This window comes from Penicillium citrinum (genome assembly GCF_028827155.1).
Source record: "Penicillium citrinum strain IBT 23319 chromosome Unknown utg000001l:1.0-4955037.0:1.0-4956770.0, whole genome shotgun sequence".
NCBI classification, from domain to species: Eukaryota; Fungi; Ascomycota; class Eurotiomycetes; order Eurotiales; family Aspergillaceae; genus Penicillium; species Penicillium citrinum.
The window spans coordinates 3,226,858-3,249,940 of record NW_026622686.1 but is presented as its reverse complement, the minus strand read 5'-3'; the positions used below and the strand labels follow the sequence as shown (position 1 = coordinate 3,249,940).

The following is a 23,083-nucleotide window of genomic DNA, read 5'->3' as shown; positions in this document are numbered from 1 at the left end:
CATATATGTCATTTTTGGGATTTTTTGGTGTTTACCCCGGATTTCCCCAGTCACATGCAATGCTGGGGTTGAAGTATAAATCCAGCTTGTATACAAACATAATGATGCTTTGCGAAATAGATATTGTATAGACTATGAGTTACCTACAGTGACTAAGGGGGTCAATACTGATAGAAATTTTCTGGAGACTTTATCACTACCAATTTCTATTACTCCAATACGACCAAGCCTTAAGGATTTCTCATAGATCAACTTCTAAGTTCTCTGGCTGTCCAGCACACCCAAAACCCCAATCAGAGTCACCATATAACAGGACACAACGTAAATATAAGCTTAACCCTGCCAAATTCCCAGTGTATTTCACATTGCACCTTGAACGTAGCTATTGCTCCACTAGAGTTTGCGAGAACCGGTCGGACTGGACATGGGGAATTTGGAGATGTCATCGGTTGTCTTCCCGTCAATCGCGAGCTCCGCCACCACTCGACCGATAGCAGGAACAAATTTGAAAGCGTGTCCATTCCCAAGAGCCAGAATGACATCTGGGTATTTTGCCAATGGACCTATGATGAACTGTCGATCCGGAGTGATGGTATATTGACAAGTGACTGTGCGCAGCTCCGGACCATGGCCAGGAATGATAGAATCCATGAAGCGGGTTAACTTTTTCGGTTGCTCTTGCGAAGGGACGAAGGTGTGGTGGTCAGGATGCATGACATTCCGTTGGACGCCCCGTCCTGCCTTGATAGTTGGCTCGCCATAGGTTGGGAACCCATAATACCCTGTCTCACCACCAAATCCATACAGGGAAGCTCTTCGGGTCGTATCGCTCGGGATCAGATGGCTTGAAGTAGGTAACTTGCTCTTGCATCGTTGTAACCACAGGGATCTCAGATTTTAGAGGTCCAAGAAGTTTATTGGTCCAGGTATCGGCCGCAAGGGTCACTTTTTTAGCTCGATATGAGCCCTTGGAGATGTGAATGGCCATTTCCGTCTGGGGTCACTATCGACTCTGGTCTTTTCCTTCAGAATAACCCCATTTGCCCGAGCCTGGTATTGCATGGTAGTAACACACGTACTGGCATGAACAATACCAGTATCAGCCGTATAAACAGCATCAATCCCATTGGGGACCTTAAAGCCCGGCCAGCGTTCATTGACTTCTTTCGAGTTTAAAAGCTCGTAAGGGACGCCATTAGAACCGGGGCTGTTTGTGAAGTCACTCGACGGGGTTGGACCTCCTCTGGAAAGGAAAACAACACCCCCAGTGATAATTCACCAACTCCAGACCCGATCGTAGTTCAAGTTCCGCCCAATCCTTGTATTACTATTGTGGATCTTATATTGCATCCCCTACTCTTGGATCTGCAGGCCCGTTGCTCAAAAGAATCGCTTATGGAATTGCCTTACCTGGCCTAGTGGCTAGCACAGTTATCGTTCTCCGTGTAAGTGGAACTAGAGTGCTGGATGATTTGGCTAATTTCAAAAAATTTTTAACTCAATTCTTCTAGTTCCCAAGTAAATACCTGTTCGTGCGCATATTACGAGGGCCCTGAACATCTCACGGCCAATTCATTCAAACATTGGATAACTTGGTTTGGATGTACTTTTGCAATCACCATATCTTCATATCTCATTGCCAGTGGTATCCCTATATTTGGCGATTTGGTGTCACTTGTCGGTGCCCTGCTAGGCACAGCAATGTCATTCCAGCCAATGGGTTGTATGTGGTTATATGATAATTGGAAACAGGACAGGGGAAAGCGATCCCTGACATGGGCCCTTCTTTCAGCTTGGAATGTCTTTACCATCGCCATTGGGTCATTTTTTATGGTTGCTGGAACTTACGGATCAATCGTGAACATAATTGCTTCTAGCAAAGCAGCGTCGGGTTCATCTGACATGGAGTTGCTCGGATAACTCCAACTCCTGACTACATTTCTGATCAGATTAGCGTGATAAGATTGCAATAGTATGATGGCTCGATCTATCTAAATATCCAATTAATGATCACTACGACATAACTTTCGGGGGGTTCCAGCTCTAAGACTGTGTTCACCTTGAGAGTAGGCGAGTCCCATATAGAAGCCAACATAAAGAAAGACATTTTGTCTTGCCATTGTATATAATAGACAGTAGATTTATCTGAGAAGGTCTATATATTAAACCAATAAAATCTAATGATCTATCTGATAGTACAATCATCTCACTCGGCCAATGATCGCGCCCTAATAAATCCAGCCAAGAATGCGTCCCGGTCCCTTTCAATCCTGTCAAGGTCAACGTTAGATACCCACTGATCCACATTTTCCTTGAGCGTCTCCGTCTCCTTTTTGCTCGTGTCCATATTGAAACTATGCTGCTGCATATCATCTAACCATATCTTCAAAGCTGGACCCAGGTGATCCATGAAATGACCAAAATCACCACCGCCGCCAAGCACGTTTGTCATTATCGGTCCAGAAAATGCCCAACGAATGCCTAGACCAGACGTGACGGTTTTATCTTACCAACATTGTTAGCTTTGTATAAGATGTGGCTGAAAGTTAACTTTCAAATAGGACTACTTACCAAGATCTTCAGCAGACACGACTCCCCTGGCGATGAGACTGTAGGCCTCGGCGCATACTGCAGCTTGTAGCCGATTGGCAATAAATCCAGGGGTCTCTTGTTTGACAATAACTGGGTCTTTCTCCAGGCTTTGGTAAAACTGGTATGCCTTTTTAACGTATTCATCGCTTGTTCCGGGATGGGGAACGATTTCCACAAGAGGCACCAGGTGTGGCGGATTGAAAGGATGCCCGATCAATATCCGGGATGGATTTCTTTTGCATTCAATGACAAATTTAGATGAGGGAAGGCCAGATGATGACGACGCAATCAAAACATGATCGGGAGTATGTGCATCCAAATGAGCGAAGAGGCGCCGTTTGAAGTCCACTCTCTCCGGTCCATTCTGGAAAAGGCCATAAGCTTCAATTTGAAAGTGACTAGAATTTCCCTTCAGAGCAATTTATATTCACTCACTTCTTGTATCATATCGACATCTCCCAGGAAAGGATCAATGTCTTTGACAAATTTCAAATTACTCAAGTGCTTTTCTGGAGTGATCTTCGGGTTTGGTATCGTCGACAAGTTCTTCCGCAGATATTCATAGAGTTTGGCTTCGGCTCCTGGTGCTGGATCGGTGACGATGACTCGCAACCCTTTTGCAAGGAATAGAGATGTCCAACTCGTTCCGATAACGCCAGTGCCGATCACGCCGACAGTCTTGATCGCGGTAGGAATCATGATCGTAGAAACTTCAAATTCGTACTTGTAAAGATCACCACCACCAAGGATAATGTAACACTATAAATTTGCAGCGAGTCAAATCATTATAAGTGTGGCATTCGTTTTTAGCAGCAAAGGAACAAATAACGGAATTGCCTCGCTCATGCTCGAACAGATCCACATCGGGATACCGGCTCGTTGATCTGATCCCATTGCCACCGGCTCAAAAGTTCCTGATAGATGAATGCCGAGCCTTCCATGATTCAAGCTCGGTGATCTTCCGATGGCAGCAAAACAAGTGTCACTACAACAATACATTGTGATTACTTTCACAGGGCCTAGAGACCAATGGTAATCTACGTTGCCATTTTGGGTGATTCCGAAGCCCTTCCGAGATTTCGGCTCAGCAACTTCCGAACCAGAACTTAAACTCGCAAGAATGGTCCTTGTTGATCATTTCTGGATTTGATTGGAACGATCGGCGAACATTCGGTCTGGAGGGTCAAACGAGGACCGGGTTGACAGGAATAGAATTGGCACCTTTTGCAACTAATATAAAGCATCGAGGATTTGTTACAAATCCCACACGAAATCACTTTTTGTCATAGAATCCTTCTATGCAATCACACACATACTCTGAAAATGGCTTCGCGACATGAAACTATCCCTTCGGCAGACATATATGGTCCAGGAACCTTTGTCGATAGGGACTTCATCCCTGCACCTCAAGATGCGACTCGCATTTTTGAATACATTGCCAAAGGCACCCCTGGGTTCACCCAGGACAAAGACCTTTGGAACACAGTCAAATTCAACGGAAACTCGCTTCCCGTGATTCCGGGGCCTACCAAAGCACCTCTCGTTGCAGCTGCGTTGCATGCGATGTGTGGAGTAGTAGCACATGAGATTGTACAGGATCGTGACGGTACCCCAGCAAGCTCCCAACAAGTCACAGTCAGCACCGATCATGCTGCTATCTGGCTTGGAACTATATTAGCAGCTTCCGTGGAAGGGAAGGACCTTTCTCAGATCGTCAGATCGGGCGAGTTGCCGGGTCTCTTCCAACGGGATTTTGAAGGTGACTTCATGTCTTCCTTGATGAGGAAACGGACTACCGCCCTGTACAAAACTAAGACACCCGGTGTATGGTATCAACTTCATGGCTCGCTCGACGCCGCGCCAATTCTCCGATCAATCGGTGTCGATCCTGATTATCCAGCGAAGACATCGGAAGAAGCATATGATCATATCAGTCGTCATGTCGAGCAGTGGACTGCAGACGAGTTGGAGATGTTGAACGTTAAGAATGGGTTTTGTGGAAGCATCTGCTTTACTCCTGAGGGGTGGTCAGAGACACTGATGGGGAAGAGACTCGCTGCCCACCCATTGGTAAATTATTCGAGACAATCGCATGCGATTCCAACTCCCCCGGCTCCGATCCCCACAATCTCGAATGACAAGCGTCCTTTGGCAGGTGTCAAGGTGGTGGAACTAGTTCGAATCATCGCAGGACCGGTCATCGGCTCTACACTGGCTGCCCTTGGTGCCGATGTTATCCGTGTAAACTGCAGTCGCCTGACCGACCTCAATGTATGTCATGTCACACAACCGAACGCAATCCAGAAACTTCATTTATTTGATGCTGACAAAAAGGTTACACAGGTTCTACAGCTCACGCTGAACACAGGAAAGCGTACCATCGATCTTGATCTGACCAAAGAGGATGATAAGTCACGACTGCGTGAGCTGATTGAGGGCGCCGACGTATTCGTTCAAGGCTTCCGACCAAATGCAATTGCTCGAAAAGGATTTGGAGTCAACGATCTTCTCGAAATGGCTGGAAACCGAGGCAAAGGCATTGTTTATGTCGAAGAAAACTGTTACGGTCCGGACGGCCCCTATCATGAGCGTCCTGGATGGCAACAGATTGGTGATGCGGCTTCGGGTTCATCCTATGTAATGGGACGCTCCTTGGGATTCAAGGATGGAACAAGCGTTCTTCCTCCCCTTCCTATCTCGGACATGTCCACTGGTCTTGTTGGTGCTCTGGGTGCTCTTCTTGCTCTTCGTGATCGGGCTCGAAAGGGTGGCTCATATCGAGTGTCGAGCTCCCTGGTCAAGGCTGATGCCATTGCTCTTGAGCCAGAAATTGGCCTATATTCCCCCGAGATCGTACACGAGAGTAACAAGTTGTTCCAATGGGGCCATATCGGCCCTGCTCAATTCGTGACTGAGATTCTCCTTGTTGTCATGGATGGATGGAAAAAAGTATTCCCCCAGTATTTTGAATCGGGGTCAGAATCCTTGATGACAGGGTTCAGTGGCGGGCCTTGGGGGAATATGGAAACTTTGAAGCCCGTGGTGCAATTGAGTGATGCCAATCTGACACCTCACTGGATGTCATCTGCAGTGCCTAACTGTTATCATCCTCGTACTATCGATTGGCTTTAGTCTGCTCCGAGCATAACTGTAAATTATCACATGGAATCCTGATCGGTAGCCAATATGAAATTACTAGTATATTACTTGAAAAACTTGATCAGTAAATTTGGTATTTCATAAGTCAAAAGTTTATCATATTATTCTAAGCTATCCTATGCTAGGTTGAAAGGTCCACCTTCAGGCGAACTATTTCCCTCGTCTAATTCCGCAAAAAATACCGGCCACTCATTCCAATCAAAGGTATAGCGTTCAATCATATCCATGTTACTGTCCGGGAAGATCTGTGGTTGTAGCTCCGTCACATTTCCGTCCTGCGTGTATGAGTCTTCGTGGTCTTCCATATGCCTTGCATGTTCCGCGGAAGTAGGTTCTGTTGCCTGTTCATGCCGACCAAAGCTTTGCTCAATCAATCTGAGTACCGAACTGCACCTCAAAGCCAATGTAGAATGCTTTTCGTATTCTCTCAGAATATCACGGGCCTGTTGTAGAAGTCCATTTAATCGAGATGCAGAAAAGTGCGCCACAATTTGTGATGTTGATGCCTTCGCTGCTAGTAGAATAGTAACAGCCATGTATACATCTATACTAGATTAGCTTCATACCGATTCTTTCAGATGAGTTCTACTTGCATGAAACTATGTACCAATTTGAAGGTAAGATGTATGCTTGTGTCTGCGCCGGCGAGTTCCTGGTAATGAATTCAATCATATCCTCGGCTGCCCGAGTACAACTCAGCTGGCATTGAAATACAACATGTGGCAGAAGCTGATCATCCTGGTACAGACTAGTGCCCGAGGATTTGCGGCTGCTTTGTTGATGAATTTGTGACAGAAGAGGCCTAAACAACAGTAGCCTCACAGATAGATATCTTTTTTAGCGATTGAGTCAGCTTTTAGAGTTCAAGTTGCGCGAGATGGTATACTGACCGAGCACGTAGGACATTAGCTTCCCGGGTGATATGTTTTGATGGTGTCGTGTCTAACGCCTCAGATGGTTTTTTGAAGAAGGGATCAAGGTTGGAAGCCCAATCATTCAGTTCTGACTCAATCTTAAATAGGGTGGCGATCTTATCAAAAAGTAAAGCTCCTTCCGAGCTTGTTTGCTTGGTTGGGCCATTTTTGAAACTACCATTGGGTATGTAGAAGGTTTCTAATACATCCCCTATGATATGATGAAGCTGACAAAATGATAGATAGAATTTCGCTTTCGAGGGAAGATTCACAGCTCCAGTAGAAGTCGTGGGATTCATTTCCATTGTGCTTAACATTAACGGCTGAAGCCCTTGCTTTGAAATGGACTGCGGGACTTTGAGTGCACATCCGAAAGTCATGGAGCAAATCCTGGACAGGTAGAGAGTTAGTTCCAGAAATATATCGAATACAGGAAGAATCGTTAATTGATGTCTCATACCGATCTAATATGACGCATCCGTTCCATACTCGGCGTGCAAGGTCTCGCTCACGCGGATCATGCATAGCCTCAGTCGTCTCAGGGATATGCAGGCCCAATTCCTGCGCGATATGAATGGCCATTCCTATGCTTCGGAAACTTTTCTGTGGAGATTTTTGGTGCTGAAGATACACTGCGGTAAGCAAAAGCATTTGAATGATCTCAAAGTTGTAAAGGTCCTTTAATTCATAAGACATTAATTCTTGTGCTCGGTCAAAGAAAACGATCGAAGACTGGTATCGAGACAAAGGTGGTTGTCCTTGAAATGCAACACATGCAGTGGCAAACATGAGATTTAGAATACAGTGCAATGCCCTCTCGTTCATCGATTGCTCTGAGTCTTTGGTCCATAAACCTTCGTATGCATTCTCGATCGATGGACGGTCAAGCCAAGGATAAGCGCTATCCACGTAATCCCAATAAAGGTCCAGGAGATCATCAGCCACTTTCCGGGGTGGGATGACATATTGCATATCAGACAGCTCTTTTGCTGGCCCTGTATTTTGTAGCCTAGGGAGCTGATTGAGTTTCTTGGGTGATATCTGGCTTGTGCTCTCTATTCTTCTCTCAAACGTAGCCGGTCTGTCTTTCTCATTTCCGATGTCATTCATGATATACAAGCCACCGGAAGCACCAAATAGACTGCTACTAGGAGCTGTGGGGCCATGAAAGCCAGTCTCATCCTCATCATTGCCCCGCGCATAGTTTGTAAGTCCACGGCCGTGGCTTGGCTGTTCTGGACTGTTGGTCGTAGAGTCCCTACATCGAGACATAAGCATTTGCACAAGGTAAGGTGAAAAATAACAGTAATGAAATGATACAAGGTATTTCAAGCAAGCCGAATTGACGGTCTCCTCGGTATATTATTGAAGCAAAGGGAAACTTTTACGCGCAAAGACTTACGTTGTAGCTAATGAAGAAGTGTCGACTTGACGATATGAACATGGCTGCGAATTATTTTGAGATCTCCTCTTAGAGCAAGGCCCACATACTAGATTCTACGATCAGCAAAAATACCGCAACCTTCTTTAGCCTGGATGAGTGCTTCATATCGCTAACCTGGTCTTACTCCGTCGCACTTGGTCTTCCTAGATTTGCACACGTTACAAGCAATACTGATCTTGGCACGTTTTGGTCTAGGCTCGTTAGAGGTTGAGTCTTTAGTAGATCCCGTTTGAAATGAAAACATCATCGTGCCACCGCAGATCAAGGCAAAGGCCACACACGGTTGGACGGGTTGGATGTGATAAATTGAGGATGCCGATATCCTTCCGATTCCGAGATCTTGCGGCGTTGAGACTCGATTATGTCATCCCGTCTCCGTGTCCACTTTTGGAAAGATCCGGTACCGGAATGCCTGATCGGGTGGACCGGCTCTTGTTGAACATCAACTACGGAGTATAAACTCGGAGACTAATGCACTGTGGATCAATATCTCGCAGTGGCAGAAGATCACCTTATCGGCTCAAGCGTGCCGAAAGGGCGTGGATACCGAAAGCCCTGGAGGTATATGTACTATCTACTTGAATGTGGAATTGGTATGGCACCAGTACATAAAGGCTGTCGTATACTAATTCCATAGTTTATCATTTCTCTTCATATATGAAATTCCCGGCAAGTGTTTGGGGGCAGATCAATATAGACAAAAAAGCACCATCTCGACGAAATGGCTCCCCCTCCTGTGGCCCCAGTCGGTCGACTTTATTTTCTCGATGTCGGCATTTCAACTCCTGAGTTCAACGGCCGTCTCCTTACCTGTCTTCCAGATGGATCGGACCTTCAAGAACTTGTTTCACAGATTCGTACTATGCCCGATGGAATTGCCGTCGATACTGCTCACCGGCACATTTACTGGACCAATATGGGCATCCCCTCTTCCAACGATGGATCTATCCAGCGCTGTGACTTTTCTGGGAGGAATATCGTGACTATTGTTCCAAGGGGGAACACGCATACCCCAAAGCAATTGATTATTGCACCACATTCACGGAAGCTCTACTGGTCAGACCGAGAAGGTATGAGGGTGATGCGAGCGAATATGGATGGTAGTGACATTGAGGTCCTCTATCGAGCAGGTACAACCGAGTCAGACAAACAAGACCTAAGGAACTGGTGTATTGGTATCGCTGTCGATGAGAAGTCGAAGACCCTCTTCTGGTCACAGAAGGGACCATCAAAAGGAAATAAGGGACGGATCTTTCAAATGGGTCTTGATATGATCCACGGGGAATCAGCGGAACATAGGACAGATGTCCAATGCATCCTGGAAAATCTACCTGAACCGATAGACTTGGAGTTGGATAGTATCTCAGGGGCCCTTTATTGGACTGATCGAGGCGATCCGCCCTTTGGAAACACTGTGAACTCTATCGCTCTCGCAGATTTGCAAAAGGGTCAATTACAACCGAATATCTTGGTTCGAAAACTTCACGAAGGAATTGGGATTGCATTAGATCGGACGAACAACCGCCTATTCTTCGGCGATCTTGGGGGCTCTTTGTATATATCCAATCTGGATGGGACTTGCAAGGGTACTATACTATCTCAAGCGGGAGGAGCCATCACCGGCGTGGCTTACGCGGAAATCTAACAGTCTCTTCCACTGTGAATTCAGCAAAGGTTGGTATCAACTGCTATGATAGTACACCCTAAGCAACATACAATTATGACACTTAGCGAGTGCTTCTGTTTCCTCCTGTAGACTCTTGTATACGGTAGTATCACAAGGAAACTTGCAGAAATCCAAGTTCTTCTTTCATGGTTTGCGTATTATTAGGTGGTCAATACTTAAAGACTAGTTGTTGTATCAGTATCTCTAAGTGGACAAGTATACTGGATATCTCATACTCCATTGCTGCTGTAAATCAAACAAAATAATCTAAGGCTCCAGGCTACAGCCCAGTCCAAAACACATTATAGACTCTTGGACAATGCCAAAAGCTGCACAGTAGACACCCCTGAAGAACAAGAGAAGTAGATATAGAAACAACAGAAAGAGGGGTTCACTGTAGATACAAAGAGACGAAGGGAATCTGCAGCAGAGAAACAAAAGGGAAACACATCATATCACGTAAACACGCCGTGGAACTTTAGATAGAATCCAACTGGCAAAAGAAAACAGAGATCACCAGAAACTGCACCAGCCAATCCAGTGCTGGCAGATGTTTTCCACGCTAGTAGCCTGGGCAAGCAACTTGTCAACCTGGTCACTGACGTTGAGTTCCTCATAATGTTTGAAGTCGCGTCCAGTGAGCTTCTCCTTGACCCTGGCGAGGACTTGCAGGGCACGGGCATTCTGAGCTTCACGGGCTTCAGCAGGAACCCCTTCTTGGGTATCAAGAATGCCTCCCTCCAAGATGGAGGGACGGCGGTGACGAGTGTAGGTATTTGACTGCGTTCCATGCTCGAAGTTAATGCCTTCGATGATTGACTGGCGACGCTCTGCAGTGAGAGATACCCGGTCTGGGGACTCTTGAGCACCAAGGCGCCAGTTGATCAAGGGATCGTGAATGAACTAAAGAATATGTCAGACGCAACGAGAAAAGAGATAAGGGAAATTGTTACGACTTACGGCTTCCAAAACCGCCATCAGTGAGTCTTTGTTCTCTCTGAGAACACGCATGACGGCCTCACAGGTAATGCGGTAGCTTCCCTCGATGTTGCTCACCTCCATGGCGAATGTCAACATACGAGTCAGTCGGAAAGGAACTCGCTCGGGATACTTTTCACGGTGCATGGCAACCTCGAAACAATCACCGAAATCGATATGAACCACACGACCAGTCATGCGATCCAGCAGCAAGTTGGAAGGATGACGATCACCAAGGCCAAGAATGTAACCAACCATCGACATGACACCCAATGATCGAGTGTAATTAGTGCGTCGCTCAAGCCAGGCTTCTGAGCTCTTACTCTTGAGCCACAGTACGCGGTACAAGTCCTTGCCAGTGGTGTTGTCCATGGCGTACCCGAAGACCTCAACCTTTTGCATGAGAGTGAGGCTATCGTAATCTGGTGCCATTTGGAGCATGATGCGGTGCTCAATGTTGAGGAGAATACGGCGGCTTTCACGGTACTCTTTGATGAGTGCATGCAATGTATCACTGTTAGACACCCATCCCAGAAGACCAGAGCTCTGGGACAAGGGAATGGCAGGGAAACGTTGGACGGAGAGATGACGCTTGAAGCTTTCGCCATCATTGTCAAGGAGAGTATTGCAAAGGCCAAACAGCTGCATAACTCGCTCATCTTGACGAATATCTTCGTGACCCTTGAGTGCGTACATGTAAGAGCTGCCGTTGCTACCCTTGAGAGTCATCCGGCGAGGTCGCTTTTTGGTTTGAAGAACATGTAGGATAGGATCAAAGCTCATGATACGAATGATCGGACGACCACTCTGGTAGGTACCCGGCACGGCTAAGTCAAGATCTGAGCAGTCCTTGAGGCGAGGAGACACATATTTGAGATCAAGAATAGATAGCTGTGGCAGTTGCCGGCTAATCTTCCGGAACACAGTGTAGTAGAGATCCCACGCTTGATTCAGATCACCAATCTCCTGAGTCTGGCGGTAGAGCATGCAGTAGTGCTTAGCTTCTGCAAGATCACGACCGAAGGCTTGCGCAAATGACACTTCGCGGAGTGTTTCGGCGCCCTTGTCGAGCATGTCGTGAAGAGGAGCCAGGGTAGCGAACATGCCCTCCACATTAGAATCACCAAAGTAAAGGCGGGATGCTTCTTCTAAACCTTCGTGCCAAAGCTCATGCCACAATACGGCAACTCGGATCAGTTCATGACTGACAAGATCTGCTTGCTCGACAAGCTTGGCGCTGTGCTGCCGCATGCTTTCCATGATATTACTAGCGGACTGGGAGCGACGTGTCACGTTTGACTTCATGGCTACCGTTAAGGGGTAGACCAGGGCTTGAGGATGTGTCTTGCCAACCTCGGCGAGTAGTCGATGGACTGAGCCGCGGACCCGGATGTTAGGCTGATTAATTCGAGCGATAAGCTGAGGAGTGACAGCGAGCCATGTGTCAATGTTAACGCTAGTGAATCCCTCGGTGACGACGGTATTGACTTCATGGTCGCCACCATGGGTGAACCACAAGGTAAGCAATCTTAACGTGTCCTGTAACGAGGAAGTTGATGACAATGCAATAGATCTCAGGAAACCTCGAATAGCGGGGATGACATGTTCTGTCACGATATGCGCAGGAACCGGAGCAGGCTTGCTATCCCGGCTGGCTTGGTTGGAAATTGTGGTCACAACTTCGAAGTTGGCAAGAGCCCAGGAGTGCCATGCCTTGTAAGAATCGCGATTGTATTGTGTAGCAGCCGAATAAGCGCTGAGGACTTCACGTACATACTCCGCTCGCCAGTCACCCCTTTGCATCGCAGTCTGCCATTCTCCCAGTCTTAAGTAGCTCTTGGAAAGCAACTTTCTGAATTTGGAGACATCACCAATGCGTTCACGCAGGCCAATGACTTCTGGATGGCTTGGGTCTGCCATGCCATTTACACCGTTCATTCCATGGTGCTCATTCTGCGACACCATAAGGGTGTTGTATTTGGAGAGATCATCACTCAAATCAGAAGTAAACTCCCTGAGCATATCGAGCGCTTCGGCCTGGTGTCCGTTAGCCCAACTGAATTTCAATCGAGCATATGTGACCTCAGGCGGCGATATCGTCCGCGTTCCGTTGGCGTCGGATATAACTGTTTCAAGTGAAGCAAGAGATCTCTCTGCAAGAGCCATGCGGTTCGATTTGCGGCAAAGGTTGGAAAACTTGATAGACATGTCAAGGTTCTCTCGCGGGGCAGTGACGAGAGCCCTAACCTTGAACATGCGCTGCCAAACTTCGACGTTTTGCTGGCATCCGAGCAGACGCTTGTTCCAAGTTTGACGCATGGCTTCCTGCTTTTCAGGGTCGCCAACGTTCTGCTTGTACGTGATGATTTCTTCCAGCTCAGCAAGCATTTGGACGCGCACAACAACATTGTAAGCCCGATTGTAACTCTCTCCCAGAAGCGCAGACAACTCCGTATCAAGTCCATTACGCGCCTTCTCGATGTACATGTTCGCTTCCTCGAATTGATTACGGTGAATGGCAAGGATGGCACCAAAGAAGGATCGATCCGGGGACTGCTCTTTCATGACACCAAGATAGGAATCCATCAGTTCCCACTGTCCACGGCCCCAAGCAGCGGCAGCAGCCAGAGGAGCAATGGCACGACGATGCTCGATTGATGCTTGATTCCATTTCTCTTGAGCCAAGTCAGAGAGTACCTTCCACTCTCCCAGAGCATGCAAGCAGCGCATTTTACCCATTGTAATGCCAAAGGAATCAGGATCAGTCTTCTCACGGCGCTTGTAGGCAGCAAGAGCCTCATCCCATCGTTGGAGTTTCTCGAACCATGTTTCCTTGAGCTCAACATCGCGGTATGCCTGTGCTTTGCGCAAAATACCAATAGCAGCGTCCGACTGCTGCAGTTGATTGTTGATAGTAATCAAGGCTTCGACAGCTCCCGAGTTCTGATCTTGTTCAAACTCGAGTTCCTTGTAATGAAGTGCTTTTGCGAAAGCATGACATTTGGCGGCATATTTACCCAACGTGCGAATGTCAATCGGAAGGGCTTTGTCATCGTGTTCCATAAACTCGGCAAGGTTGAGGAGAACCTGAAGGATCTCTGGCGAGATATTTGGAGACGTCAAAGCCTTCTCGATGGAACGGACGAGCTCCTCCTGATATTGGTCATAGAGCTCGGTCCAGCAGGACACAAAGGCAGCATTGAAAAGATCTTTTGCCAGTGGCTGGTATATTCCTGCTAGACTAGCGCATGCTCGCAGGGCCGGAGACGGTGACTCTTTCAGAAGCTCAACACTGAAACGGCGGATCCATTCTTGCCAATCCTCACGGGTAGACTTCTGCGAGGCATCCCATGCGTTTTTGAGATGCTGTTGGTTAACAACAATCTTTTTCTGGCCAATTTCTGCGAAATTAGTGTCGTCGGCCGGATATGCGTAGTTCTCCTCCGGGTTCAGGTCTTGGGGAAGAGGATCTCCCTTTTGAAGCTTCGTTACCAGAATTTGGTAGTTGACATGAGTGATCTGGTGCTGTTTGAGGACCTTGTTAAGGAGATGTATGTAATGAGTAAAGTCTTGGCCAAGCTGGAAAATCAAAGCGCAGATACAGTCCAGGGCAGCTTGTCGTAGCACGCGGTCACCACTAGTAACAACTCTAGATAGAGAATGGACCATGAAGGATGCGAAATCAGAGACATTGACTTGGCGCGAAAGCTTAGTCAAGCTGTCAATAGCAGATTTACGAATGCTCTGCGGGTTTTGCTGCCGGTCAAAAAGGCGAACAATGGATGGGATGATCAGATGCATATATTCCTCGCCGCTAGATCCAAAGATCAGGAAAGCATGAAGAACCTTTTCCGAGGGCGAGCGACGGGGAGTTGTGTCCTTTTCCAATGTGTCCAGCATTAAGGGGATCAATCGAGCCAGGAATTTTCTAAATTCTCCTTCTAAGGACCTGGCGATCGCCTCCACCAGGGACAGAATAGTACCCTGGACTTGGTAGGATGCCTCCCAAAATTCGCGAATCACATCAATGATCTCTGGAAGGAATGCACGAATGTGCTGTCGGACGATATTGACGAGAATTGCCATCTGATTGAAGTAAGACTCCAGCCTACTAGGTGGAGAACTTCTGATGACTGAAATGAATGCCGGGATGATCTGCCCAAGGAATGGCACGCATTTCAGACCGAGGGTCTTGAAGATGGTAACGATGGCATCAATGACGGCAGAGTGGTACTGAACCAAGGAATTCTCACGCAGAATGTTCTGTAGCAGAGTGTGGATTACTACCGTAGGGTAATATTCCTCATTGGACGGAGTAAGGCCTTGCATTATTAAGGCAACATCTGAAACATTTTGAATCTCGTTGATATGGTGAACATCGGGCTCAATGTCGCTGATTTGTTGATATTTGTAGGGATCCAAAGCTCCGAGGACACCGACCAGTTTGATGGTCTCTTTCCTCAGTGTGCCCGTTGGTTCGGTCTTGATTATGTTGATCAATACATCAAGAAGGTGAGGATATTCAACGTAAGGCTCAATAACATAGCCTGAGTTACCCGCCAGTTGCCCAAGGGTCTTAAGCGCAGCTTCACGTTTAGTATGAGAAGAAAGGTCCTGGAGGGAATCCAAAATAATAGGCATGATCTGGGAAAGATATCGTCTCATTTCACCACCGCCCACATTCGCAAGTTCTCCGACGGCTTTCAATGTAACGGCAGCAACTCCAGGATTGGTGTCAGTTGATTTTGGTAGTAACGCAGTCACCATCGGGTCCACATAGGAACGGATCAACTTCGTTGCATTGGACACAAACAAGCTGATAAGTTGTGCTGTCTCTTCTTTTTGGCGAGCAGTGTTTGCAAATCCGAGTCCAGTCAAAAGATTCACAAGCAATTTTCGCAATGGCGGGAAAACATAAGCTGGATTAACGCTGGAGAGACGGCCAATAATGCAGATGGCAGCTTCTTTCACGTCGAAGACTTCATCGTTGACAGCCAAAAACAGACAGCGAATATTCTCAGGTCGTGCCAGATGACGGTCGAATTTGCGGTCTAATGACCACAGTACGGTGCGTCGGATTTCTGGATCAGGATCGCCAATGCCGACAGTCAGAAGCTTGTCAATCACTTCACTAACAACTTGAATTGAATGGCCGCTAGTTTGGTTGATGATCGGGTCGTGAACAAAAAGCTGACAGCAAGTGAGTGCCGATGCTTTTCGAATCTCAGGGTTGTCATTATCGACATAATTGATGGCAACATCTCGCACAAACTCGTTCAGAATATGTCCTGAGAAATCGAAGCTACCGAGAGTGTGCAGAGCCAGGGCAATTTCGGAGTCAGTGTGGGAATCAGGGGCTGCGAAATCCTTTGCGAATGAGGGCATGGGGGGGCAAGCGGTGCTCAGGGCATCCCAGCGGCCGGAATGGAGTACCACACAGAATGATACTCAACATATCAAGGAGTTTTTCTTGTATCGTAGGCTTGATTGGAGGAATATAGTGAGCCATGTCCACGAGGGCCTGCGTTAATGATTTGCTGAGTCCGCAAGCAAATATAGGATCCAGAAGGGCCTCCATGTATCCGCTGAGGGTTTGACCCACTGCCAATGATAGCATGCTTATGCACTCAAACATTGGGGCCTCATTGATACTTCCCCGGCTCCTTGTCTTCATTGCAAGTCCTTCGCGGATATAGACAATGATTCCATCCAGGTATTGGGCAATAGCGGGGCCAACTGCATTTGCAATTTTACCAATAGCAATGAATGCCGAATTCCTCTCTTTGTCTCTCTTGAGTTGTGCTTGAAGATATATCATGAATCTGTGCAGGTATATTTCGGTAAAATCGGTAGGTGCGTATGATGCGAGGATAGGGATGGTGAGGACGACTTGGGTACGAATCTTTGGATCTCGGTGGTCCTTCAGGCGTAGGACAATTTCACAGGCATTGCGATAGTGCTCTTTCATAAACATAGTACCCTTGAGAATCAACTCCTTCAATATGAGAAGTGATCCATGAATCCAATCCACATTATGGGATTTCAAACCCAGCAGGGCTTCATCGTAGATTCTAGCAAACCATGATTGCCGTACTTGAGCATCACGGGCGACGATGATCTCGAAACATTCGCCCACCGCCTCCGCAGCAGTCTCTCGGATCAAAACTTTGGGATCCCGTAGCGCAACCCAAACGAGCTCGAAGATCTGAGGCACAAATCCGTAGAGGAGTGTCGGAGAACCCTTGGCGAGTTCCCTAATAACGAGCACAGCGGCGAACCTGCGGCTTTCTTGTCGTTCAGATTGAAGCCACTCCAATGCCGACTGAATCTCGCTTTCCACTAGCTCTGCCGTAAGAGCTCCGCCAGGCTTGGCTAGACGTCCCAGCGACCTCGCTGCGTAAACCAAAACAACATTATCATTACTTCGAAGAGCACTTCGGAGGTAACTCGCAAATCTTGTTGTTTTCTGTGCGGCATCAACTCCATCGAAATCGATCAGTCGGTCGAGGGCTAAGAGACCACCGATTCGCTCATTCGCATCACTTCCCGTCACGACCAGTTGGGCGATACGTTGGCTGACGGCGTTGTAAAACTCCACAAACTTCTCCGAGGGCCAGTCTAGAAGGGGTAAAAGCATATGTCAGCACAAATTACCATCCGTAGAAGATTCAAGTCCGTCTCGTACCTCGTGAGACGGAGAGGACGTTGTCATAAAGCTCGTAGGCAGCTCGGATTCGAGTCTCTTCATTCTTCGACTTCAACTCCGCAAACAATCTTTGGGTGACATCACTCATAGGGCCAGCTTGCGCCATGATTGCAAGACGCGCCCCGGGGTGGACATTTGAAGTCAACCTCTGGGAAAGCTAGGGCGCAGGTCGCATGGACTTTGGGATGAGGGAGGGTGTCGGGCGTGGAGGCTCAGGTTGGAGTACCACAACGCACGGGCCACCGCCGTTCACCGCGCGGACTGGACTGAAGATGCATTTCACCACTGGGAATTAGAGTAGAGTTGGTTAATTATTTGAAGGATTCTATTCTATACGACTTAATGTTTAAGCCAAAGTGTCAACTTCGAATTCCAATCTAGTATGGCCAGACAAGCGACTGTGATGAGGAATTGGAATGGATGATGATTATGCCATATATATCGTACTACGATAGTATATCATAGTAAGCATTGAGTCGGGCACCTAGGCTACAATGCTTCGATTACCTAAACTATTGAGACTGTCAGAGGGAAACCTGGTGAGAACAAAGTAGATATTTTTCAAGTCTTGGCAGCTTCCTTTTCTTTTTGACCCGTCTCTCTTGGTTGCTTTGTCGGGGTTCGCTCTTCCATCTATACGAGGGGACATAGTAGAGCTTCACTATGGGCATAACACATAAGGCTTCAATACGCTCCTGATTTTGTCCAATTCATGATTGGCGATACATTAGTGTGCCAAGTGTTCAATCTATGTAATTATACTGATACCACTCGGTGAGGTGAAGTGATTGTCTCAAGACCACTTATGGGCACACGATAGAGAAGACACTCTTCTGCTACATCCCGTGTGAGATTTCAATATACGGTCAATGATATGGCATGCATGCGCTCTGAGAAGGTCGTATAAACGAATGTCTTGCGTTGAATACTTCGAGCTGAACCAATCAAGTTGTGTCCTATTGTACTCCGTATTGCAGGCAGTACCATCGACGTCATATTCAAGCATGGCATATGCTGGATGCTTGTTCATACTAATCAGGACATTCATATAATACCGTCGTTAAACGTATCATTCTCACGCACCGAAAAGGAAAAATGATTGATATCACCGACAATAGTCGATTATGGCAGAGAAATGTATGAGATGACTGCGAATCGGATGTTTGTCTGGGCCATCGATGTGAGTTGATAAGGCTACGCAAGGTTCTGCGAGGCTAAACCAAAAAATGGATGACATGCTCTTTGCCGAAGGTAATTAACCCCGAAAATGAGCCGGATATACACGGATTTTAGGATTTAAAGTTCAATATTGCGACTTGATCTTGCTTCGTGCTTATTTGTAATCGACCTTGGGGCCTCAAATCGGTGGATCATGGTGGGGAGGCGATGACGGGATCGAGGGGTACCAAAAGTCATAAAAGCCAGACAATGCCCTCATCAAGACAGAATAATCTCAAGACTCAATTATTGACATCAATCACTTTCCAAGTCTCTTTATCATCATCATGCCTAAAGTTCTGCTCACAGGTGAGTGTTAGAAGCTTGGATCCCTGTGGTATACAAATACAAGTCATATCTGACTGGTCGTTTGAATAGGTGGAAGCGGTTTTATCGCCGCTCATATTGTCGACATCCTATTAAGCCATGGGTAGGCCATTCTTGGGAGACATAAATACACATACAAGTTTCTGACGTTCGTGATTCATCAGCTTTGATACGGTGGTGACTGTCCGATCAGAAGATAAGGGCAAGCGAATCCTGCAGGCCCATCCCGATACCCCCAAAGACAAGTTATCGTACGTTATCGTCAAGGATGTTGCTCAAGAGGGAGCATTTGATGAGGTATGCAGGGCGAATCTATCAATTTTATTGAAGTACTATTTCAGAATTTCCCGACACTTACTCAATTCTTCGAATGCAGGCTGTCAAATCTGACCCGCCTTTTGATTATGTCCTCCATACAGCATCACCATTCCACTTCAATGTTCAAGACCCAGTGAAAGACTTTTTGGACCCGGCAATCAAAGGAACCACCGGGATTTTGAAGGCCATCAAAGCTTATGCTCCATCGGTTAAGCGAGTTATCATCACATCTTCCTTCGCCGCAATTGTAAATGCAAAGAAACATCCAAATGAATATAGCGAGAAGAACTGGAACCCAGTTACCTGGGAGGAAGCCTTGGACCACTCCAACGTTTACCGTGCTAGCAAGGTAGGATTTCATTCAATTCATTGTTCTGAGCTTCATTTTTGACAATCCGAGAACAGACATTTGCCGAGAAGGCTGCATGGGACTTCGTTGAGAAGGAGAAGCCCAATTTTGATATTGCAACCATCAACCCACCGCTAGTCTTCGGCCCAATTGTTCATTACTTGAATTCCCTGGAAGCCCTCAACACGTCTAATCAGCGGTTAAGGAACATCATCCAAGGACATTTCAAATCACAAATCCCCCCCGACTGGTATATTCCTTTGGGTTGATGTTCGAGATGTGGCCCTTGCGCATGTTCGAGCCATCGAAGTTGAGAAAGCGGGTGGCCAGAGATTCTTCGTTACCGCTGGCTATTTCTCCAACAAGGATCTTGTCGACATCATCCGAGAGAACCACCCGCAATTAGAATCAAAGCTTCCTCCCAGTGACTCACCTAGTGACCTCCCGACCGATATCTACAAGATCGACAATTCGCGGTCACAAGAGGTTCTGGGAATTAAATATCGGCCGTTGAAGGAGACAATTTCTGATACCGTTGACTCCTTGTTGAAGGTCGGAGCCTAGAACCACAGATGGAATAGATCCAGTTCAAAATAAAATATCTTACTGTTTCACGATCATATTGTTAGTCATGAAGGGGGTGTAATGTAGTTCTTAGTATTTAAGTCTACTGGTGTAGAATGTCCGGGGAAACTGCACTCTCGGTCACTGTAGTCCGCCGTACCCACTCCCGGCCAAATCAGAGCAACTTTTCTTGCGCGCATCCGTTCAACTCAGCTTCAGTTCATTGTCAATTGAGCAAGATGGCGGCCGCCAGGGTATCGCCAACGGCGAATCTTCTTCGGAAGTCCCGTCTATTTGCACTTCCTCAAGCTTTGCACACTCCCCAAGACCCGCCATCATCCAGGATTGTGTTCGAATCCGAGACCGCGACTTCTCCTCACCCGACTCGAGCATCGATCGTGACACCACAGTCGTCGCTGGCTCGTGGCGATTGGGGTTTGAAACGACCTCTACCGGCTAAGTCCACTTCGGAAAAGTCTTCAAGACCAGTTGTTCGTATGAACGCCCTCGATACCTATGAGCATGTCACCGATTTCGAATCCGCCGCCGATCATACCATGACCCTCGAGAAGTTCCAAGAATTACACATGCCCATGTCTCTTCCGTCTAAGGTCAACTATGCAACAAGCATGACCCCGAGACATCAAAGCCCCTTCGAGACTTTCGTCGATAATACGGAAACCAGCAAGACACTCGGAGAGGCCGGAGCCAAACAATTTCGACACACCGGACCTTGGCTTGCTGGACAGACGGAGGCGGAGTTCGCGGCTTATTTGAAGCAGATTCGCCGTCAAAAGCCAGAGCTGCTCCAGAAAATGCGTGAGCGATTTGATGCGAAGCGTTATGCCGAAGCCCGAAAGCAAGCCCAAGACAATGGCGAGGATCTGGACAAGGTCCAACCCCCCAAAATCACCGACGCGGAGTTCAAAAAATACGTCAAATCTCTCCGTGAAGATCCATTTGCTCTGGGCCCCGTCGTCTTTGAGTTGCTTGACCTTCCCTCAGCGCCTACCGTGCCCAGCGAGCGCATCGGTCGCAAGTACTATCAATCCCCAGGTACCAAGCTGTCCGCTCCCGAGTATGCCGTGACCGGTCCTCCGAAGACACACCCATCCGCCGGTCTCTCATACACTAGATCGCACGCCTCTGTCTATAACCACCCTCAATATGGCCCGCAGGCTCACCAGAAGCCTGTCGAAGCCCGAATTCTGCGCCCCAAGGGCAGATTTAAGGGACGCGTGTCAAAGGCTATTGCTGGTGTTGGTGGTATTGCTGTCGAAGACCTGAACGCCATGACTTTCATCGACCAGGGCACACCTCCTGGATTGACGGCATTCGATGCAACTATCCCTGGTGGTGCCAAATACTGGGTCTCGCCTATCCGAGCCGCCGTCGATTCTGATGGCCGAATCGGCCTTTCTTCCTACCGTGCTGGAGCTTCCGCCAAGGCCCCCTATGGTATCAAGGACTACAAGAAGCCTAATGCGACTAGCATCGCTGATGCCGCTCGACGAGACGCTCAAATCGTTCCACGAATGGACAGCCACCGCCCCAACACGCCGCGTTTCAAGGCCTCTGGGGAGAGCGCCCCCAGAAAGCCTATGCGGGGGACTGAAGACATTGCCCGCAGCCTGATGGAGAACTTAAACGCACCTAAGACTGAGTAAGGCCTCGGAAAAGAGCGCGATGGTCAAAGTCACTCGGTTCGCGATATTTGCAAACAATTGTACGATTAGAATTGGTGCTTGTGTAAAGCTATTATCACTCCCATTACCCTTTCAAATATGTTATATAAACCCGCTGCATCAATCTCATATTACATTTCTAGCCCAATGAATTCATTGGCTTATCATACATAGTACTATGAACTGTCCATCTCGTTAGCCCGACTGGCATACCTCAAGCGCCTACTGCATATAGTCTAGACCGCTCGGCAGAATAATGACATAATCACGTAAGTGGGTCTTTCACTCCAAATTAGGAAAGCTCATTGGAAGGCTATATCACGTGATATGTTAGGGCTCGATTAGGGCAACGGCAACGCACAAGCGAGCGCAGTCGTCGACTCTATCCCAGTCGCCGCGAAATTGAGGTTTCTCGTCTTGAACATCCGTCCACGTCCAGCCAACAAACGCCAAAATGGGTCGCGTCCGTACTAAGGTAAGGAGATATAACAGCCATGGACTACAAATGAATAATTGAGACTGACTTGTATTCCTTCACAGACCGTCAAGCGGTCCGCCAAGGTCATCATTGAGCGTGAGTACCATCACCTATTCAAAATAACTATACCATTCCGAAATTTAATACTGACTTTGCAAAAGGCTACTACCCCCGCCTCACCCTTGACTTCGACACCAACAAGCGTATCTGCGATGAGATCGCCATCATCGCCTCCAAGCGCCTGCGCAACAAGGTACGAAATCACGATTCCAAGAATACACCAAAAATTGAAACTCAAATCCTGACTTGTCTGCTCTCTACAGATCGCTGGTTACACCACCCACCTGATGAAGCGTATCCAGCGTGGCCCCGTCCGCGGTATCTCCTTCAAGCTCCAGGAGGAGGAGCGTGAGCGCAAGGACCAGTACGTCCCCGAGGTCTCCGCTCTGGATGTCTCCCAGACCGAGTCCGGCCAGCTCGATGTCGACACCGACACCAAGGACCTGCTCAAGTCCCTTGGCTTCGACAACCTCAAGGTCAACGTTGTCGCCGTCAGCCAGCAGCAGAACGCCGAGCGCCCCCGCCGCTTCGGTCCCCGCTAAATTCCGCGCTCTGGATAACCCCCGACAAATTGTCAAAAAAGTTCTTTGTCTACGGCCGACTCTTGGCGTTTACTACGACGACA

General features: G+C 47.7%; 10 protein-coding genes across 10 annotated transcripts; 5 read left to right on the top strand and 5 right to left on the bottom strand.

The window, feature by feature from the left end:
• Nucleotides 1-393: 393 nt before the first annotated feature.
• On the bottom strand, nucleotides 394-988 carry N7469_001221 (uncharacterized protein; the record flags this gene model as incomplete). Its single annotated transcript, XM_056640141.1, is given in 2 exon segments — nucleotides 394-786; nucleotides 806-988. 2 exon segments carry the CDS (start codon nucleotides 986-988, stop codon nucleotides 394-396), a joined length of 576 nt encoding a protein of 191 aa, XP_056505898.1.
• A 1,218-nt stretch (nucleotides 989-2,206) lies between these two features.
• Nucleotides 2,207-3,291, bottom strand: N7469_001220 (uncharacterized protein; the record flags this gene model as incomplete). Its single annotated transcript, XM_056640140.1, has 3 exons — nucleotides 2,207-2,505; nucleotides 2,572-2,956; nucleotides 3,028-3,291. The coding sequence occupies 3 exons, from the start codon at nucleotides 3,289-3,291 to the stop codon at nucleotides 2,207-2,209; spliced, it is 948 nt and encodes a 315-aa protein (XP_056505897.1).
• Nucleotides 3,292-3,915: 624 nt separating this feature from the next.
• N7469_001219 (alpha methylacyl-CoA racemase) lies at nucleotides 3,916-5,724 on the top strand (the record flags this gene model as incomplete). Its single annotated transcript, XM_056640139.1, has 1 exon — nucleotides 3,916-5,724. One exon carries the CDS (start codon nucleotides 3,916-3,918, stop codon nucleotides 5,722-5,724), a length of 1,809 nt encoding a protein of 602 aa, XP_056505896.1.
• A 143-nt stretch (nucleotides 5,725-5,867) lies between these two features.
• On the bottom strand, nucleotides 5,868-6,287 carry N7469_001218 (uncharacterized protein; the record flags this gene model as incomplete). The annotated part of the gene is made up of 1 exon (XM_056640138.1): nucleotides 5,868-6,287. The coding sequence occupies one exon, from the start codon at nucleotides 6,285-6,287 to the stop codon at nucleotides 5,868-5,870; it is 420 nt and encodes a 139-aa protein (XP_056505895.1).
• Nucleotides 6,288-6,607: 320 nt separating this feature from the next.
• N7469_001217 (fungal specific transcription factor domain-containing protein) lies at nucleotides 6,608-7,943 on the bottom strand (the record flags this gene model as incomplete). Its single annotated transcript, XM_056640137.1, has 2 exons — nucleotides 6,608-7,055; nucleotides 7,126-7,943. 2 exons carry the CDS (start codon nucleotides 7,941-7,943, stop codon nucleotides 6,608-6,610), a joined length of 1,266 nt encoding a protein of 421 aa, XP_056505894.1.
• An 887-nt stretch (nucleotides 7,944-8,830) lies between these two features.
• N7469_001216 (YncE family protein) lies at nucleotides 8,831-9,754 on the top strand (the record flags this gene model as incomplete). The annotated part of the gene is made up of 1 exon (XM_056640136.1): nucleotides 8,831-9,754. The coding sequence occupies one exon, from the start codon at nucleotides 8,831-8,833 to the stop codon at nucleotides 9,752-9,754; it is 924 nt and encodes a 307-aa protein (XP_056505893.1).
• Nucleotides 9,755-10,288: 534 nt separating this feature from the next.
• On the bottom strand, nucleotides 10,289-17,565 carry tor (putative TOR pathway phosphatidylinositol 3-kinase TorA; the record flags this gene model as incomplete). The annotated part of the gene is made up of 4 exons (XM_056640135.1): nucleotides 10,289-10,678; nucleotides 10,736-16,110; nucleotides 16,187-17,371; nucleotides 17,439-17,565. The coding sequence occupies 4 exons, from the start codon at nucleotides 17,563-17,565 to the stop codon at nucleotides 10,289-10,291; spliced, it is 7,077 nt and encodes a 2,358-aa protein (XP_056505892.1).
• Nucleotides 17,566-18,964: 1,399 nt separating this feature from the next.
• N7469_001214 (SDR family oxidoreductase) lies at nucleotides 18,965-20,235 on the top strand (the record flags this gene model as incomplete). The annotated part of the gene is made up of 6 exons (XM_056640134.1): nucleotides 18,965-18,986; nucleotides 19,056-19,107; nucleotides 19,169-19,301; nucleotides 19,381-19,671; nucleotides 19,728-19,823; nucleotides 19,891-20,235. 6 exons carry the CDS (start codon nucleotides 18,965-18,967, stop codon nucleotides 20,233-20,235), a joined length of 939 nt encoding a protein of 312 aa, XP_056505891.1.
• A 239-nt stretch (nucleotides 20,236-20,474) lies between these two features.
• Nucleotides 20,475-21,902, top strand: N7469_001213 (mitochondrial 37S ribosomal protein bS1m; the record flags this gene model as incomplete). Its single annotated transcript, XM_056640133.1, has 1 exon — nucleotides 20,475-21,902. The coding sequence occupies one exon, from the start codon at nucleotides 20,475-20,477 to the stop codon at nucleotides 21,900-21,902; it is 1,428 nt and encodes a 475-aa protein (XP_056505890.1).
• Nucleotides 21,903-22,306: 404 nt separating this feature from the next.
• N7469_001212 (40S ribosomal protein eS17) lies at nucleotides 22,307-23,033 on the top strand. Its single transcript, XM_056640132.1, has 4 exons — nucleotides 22,307-22,395; nucleotides 22,461-22,494; nucleotides 22,560-22,651; nucleotides 22,722-23,033. Exons 1-4 carry the CDS (start codon nucleotides 22,375-22,377, stop codon nucleotides 22,998-23,000), a joined length of 426 nt encoding a protein of 141 aa, XP_056505889.1. The 5' UTR covers nucleotides 22,307-22,374; the 3' UTR covers nucleotides 23,001-23,033.
• The last annotated feature ends 50 nt before the right edge of the window (nucleotides 23,034-23,083 follow it).

Excerpts from the sequence above, each read along its gene's own strand:
- N7469_001212 (XM_056640132.1), top strand. The coding sequence starts at position 22,375 with ATGGGTCGCGTCCGTACTAAG. Across the intron at positions 22,396-22,460 it reads TGGGTCGCGTCCGTACTAAG|ACCGTCAAGCGGTCCGCCAA; the intron begins GTAAGGAGATAT and ends ATTCCTTCACAG. Across the intron at positions 22,495-22,559 it reads CGCCAAGGTCATCATTGAGC|GCTACTACCCCCGCCTCACC; the intron begins GTGAGTACCATC and ends ACTTTGCAAAAG.